The sequence below is a fragment of the Frankliniella occidentalis genome, unplaced genomic scaffold (genome assembly GCF_000697945.3).
Source record: "Frankliniella occidentalis isolate FOCC.00 unplaced genomic scaffold, Focc_3.1 Scaffold42, whole genome shotgun sequence".
Taxonomy (NCBI): Eukaryota; Metazoa; Arthropoda; class Insecta; order Thysanoptera; family Thripidae; genus Frankliniella; species Frankliniella occidentalis.
The window spans coordinates 1546852-1548264 of NW_026267172.1; the positions used below are offsets into that span (position 1 = coordinate 1546852).

Genomic DNA, 1413 nt, shown 5'->3' on the forward strand with positions numbered 1-1413 from the left:
ATATATATCTATACCTTTAATATAGTTTCTAATAGTTTTGACCCACGATGCCACTTGGATTGGGTCAGCATGAGTGAGAGTAACTTTACTGAGGCGAAGTTTACTCCTTTTAGACTGTGTAACATAATGTAGAGTAAAACTAGTGTACTCCTCTGGAAAATGCGAAATAAAAGAATTGTTAGGACTACAGCATAGAGATGTTTAATACATCATTCAAATAGCGTGTCATTCTCAACATACCTGGTCTTTCTTCTTGACAAATAATTTCGTTGGTAAAGGCAGATAGCTCGCTGGGATGTTCATATTCTACACCTACAACGTGCTTCAGGGGTAACTTGACTTTAACTGTAAGAGAAAAGGAATTTATTAAAAGATATGGCAGAAACAAGAAGAAAGCTAATGCGTTTTAACAGCCAATTGACATTTTGAAAATGACAATGATAATCAAGGAATAGGAAGAACAAAACATCACAAAGATTGGAGAAAGTGAGGGACCTAACCTTCCCTGTCAACGGTAAGGCATGTTTTCCTACGAGAGGGCAAGCACCTGACGGACGAAAACAAACATTTCCAGGGTGCTTGTGCACCCACGCATACAGAAAATAGATTCAAGGTCAGTTTCCCTGTACTTACTATAAGGAGCTGCTTCGGACTCCCAGATGAGAACTCCACGGTGAAAGTATACTCTGCATCGTTGCTTCTTCACGATGAATGAATTCAACAGCACTGGGTCACAGTCATTGCCGCTTGGCTCGCCCATGTCTATAAATTCATATCTACGCTCGCCTCATGGCAAATCACTTTCTTCCCTCACGACAAAAGAGCCACAAGAGCGGACGGCCGACTACTCGACTCAATCAACACAAGGATACTCACACACACACGCGCACGCACACACACGCACCCAGCTGTTTTCTGCTGTTTCCGCAGGTGTGTGGTGAGCGGCGGCGTTGGCCACTTCCGAAGGCAAACTGTGCCCTGATAGAATATTTAGCGCGAAACGGCGGAACGTGCGAAAAACCTAGTCAAGATCTTGGGCAGAGCTCCAGAACTGAATATGCTGTTCGAGTTCGCGGACTGGTGAGGCGACCAGGGAAAGACCGCAGCGGCAGCGCGCCAAAATCCAAACATCTCATACGCCTTGATAACGCGAAATGCACGAGTGATAAGACCGCGACGCCAGATAGGGCACGCGTCACCACCGACAAAGCGATAGCTGACTCAAATTACACGGGCTGCCGGCACCAATCCACGCCACGCATGAAGCACACATCGAACAGACTTGACCGTTAGCACGGTAGCAGCGATAGTGGAACTTGGCGACCCACGCCTCTAATCGCAAGGTTCTGATTCTAACACGCAGCCGGGCCGCCCGTTGTCACTAGGTCCACACTTGGGTTTCATTCATGTATT

At 46.5% G+C, this 1413-nt stretch overlaps 1 protein-coding gene across 2 annotated transcripts in view; it reads right to left on the bottom strand.

The window, feature by feature from the left end:
• LOC113217498 (ceramide kinase) overlaps positions 1-1112 on the bottom strand; it is an 81735-nt gene extending 80623 nt beyond the window's left edge. Inside the window, exons 1-3 of one of the 2 annotated variants that reach the window (XM_052266720.1) lie at positions 634-1112; positions 241-345; positions 15-152 (exon numbers count right to left, since the gene is read on the bottom strand). In XM_052266720.1, the coding sequence (XP_052122680.1) occupies positions 15-152; positions 241-345; positions 634-760 (370 nt within the window). In that variant the 5' untranslated portion in view covers positions 761-1112. The remainder of the gene's footprint in view (positions 1-14; positions 153-240; positions 346-633) is intronic. The other variant, XM_026437423.2, reaches the window with a different exon arrangement.
• Between the last annotated feature and the right edge of the window lie 301 nt (positions 1113-1413).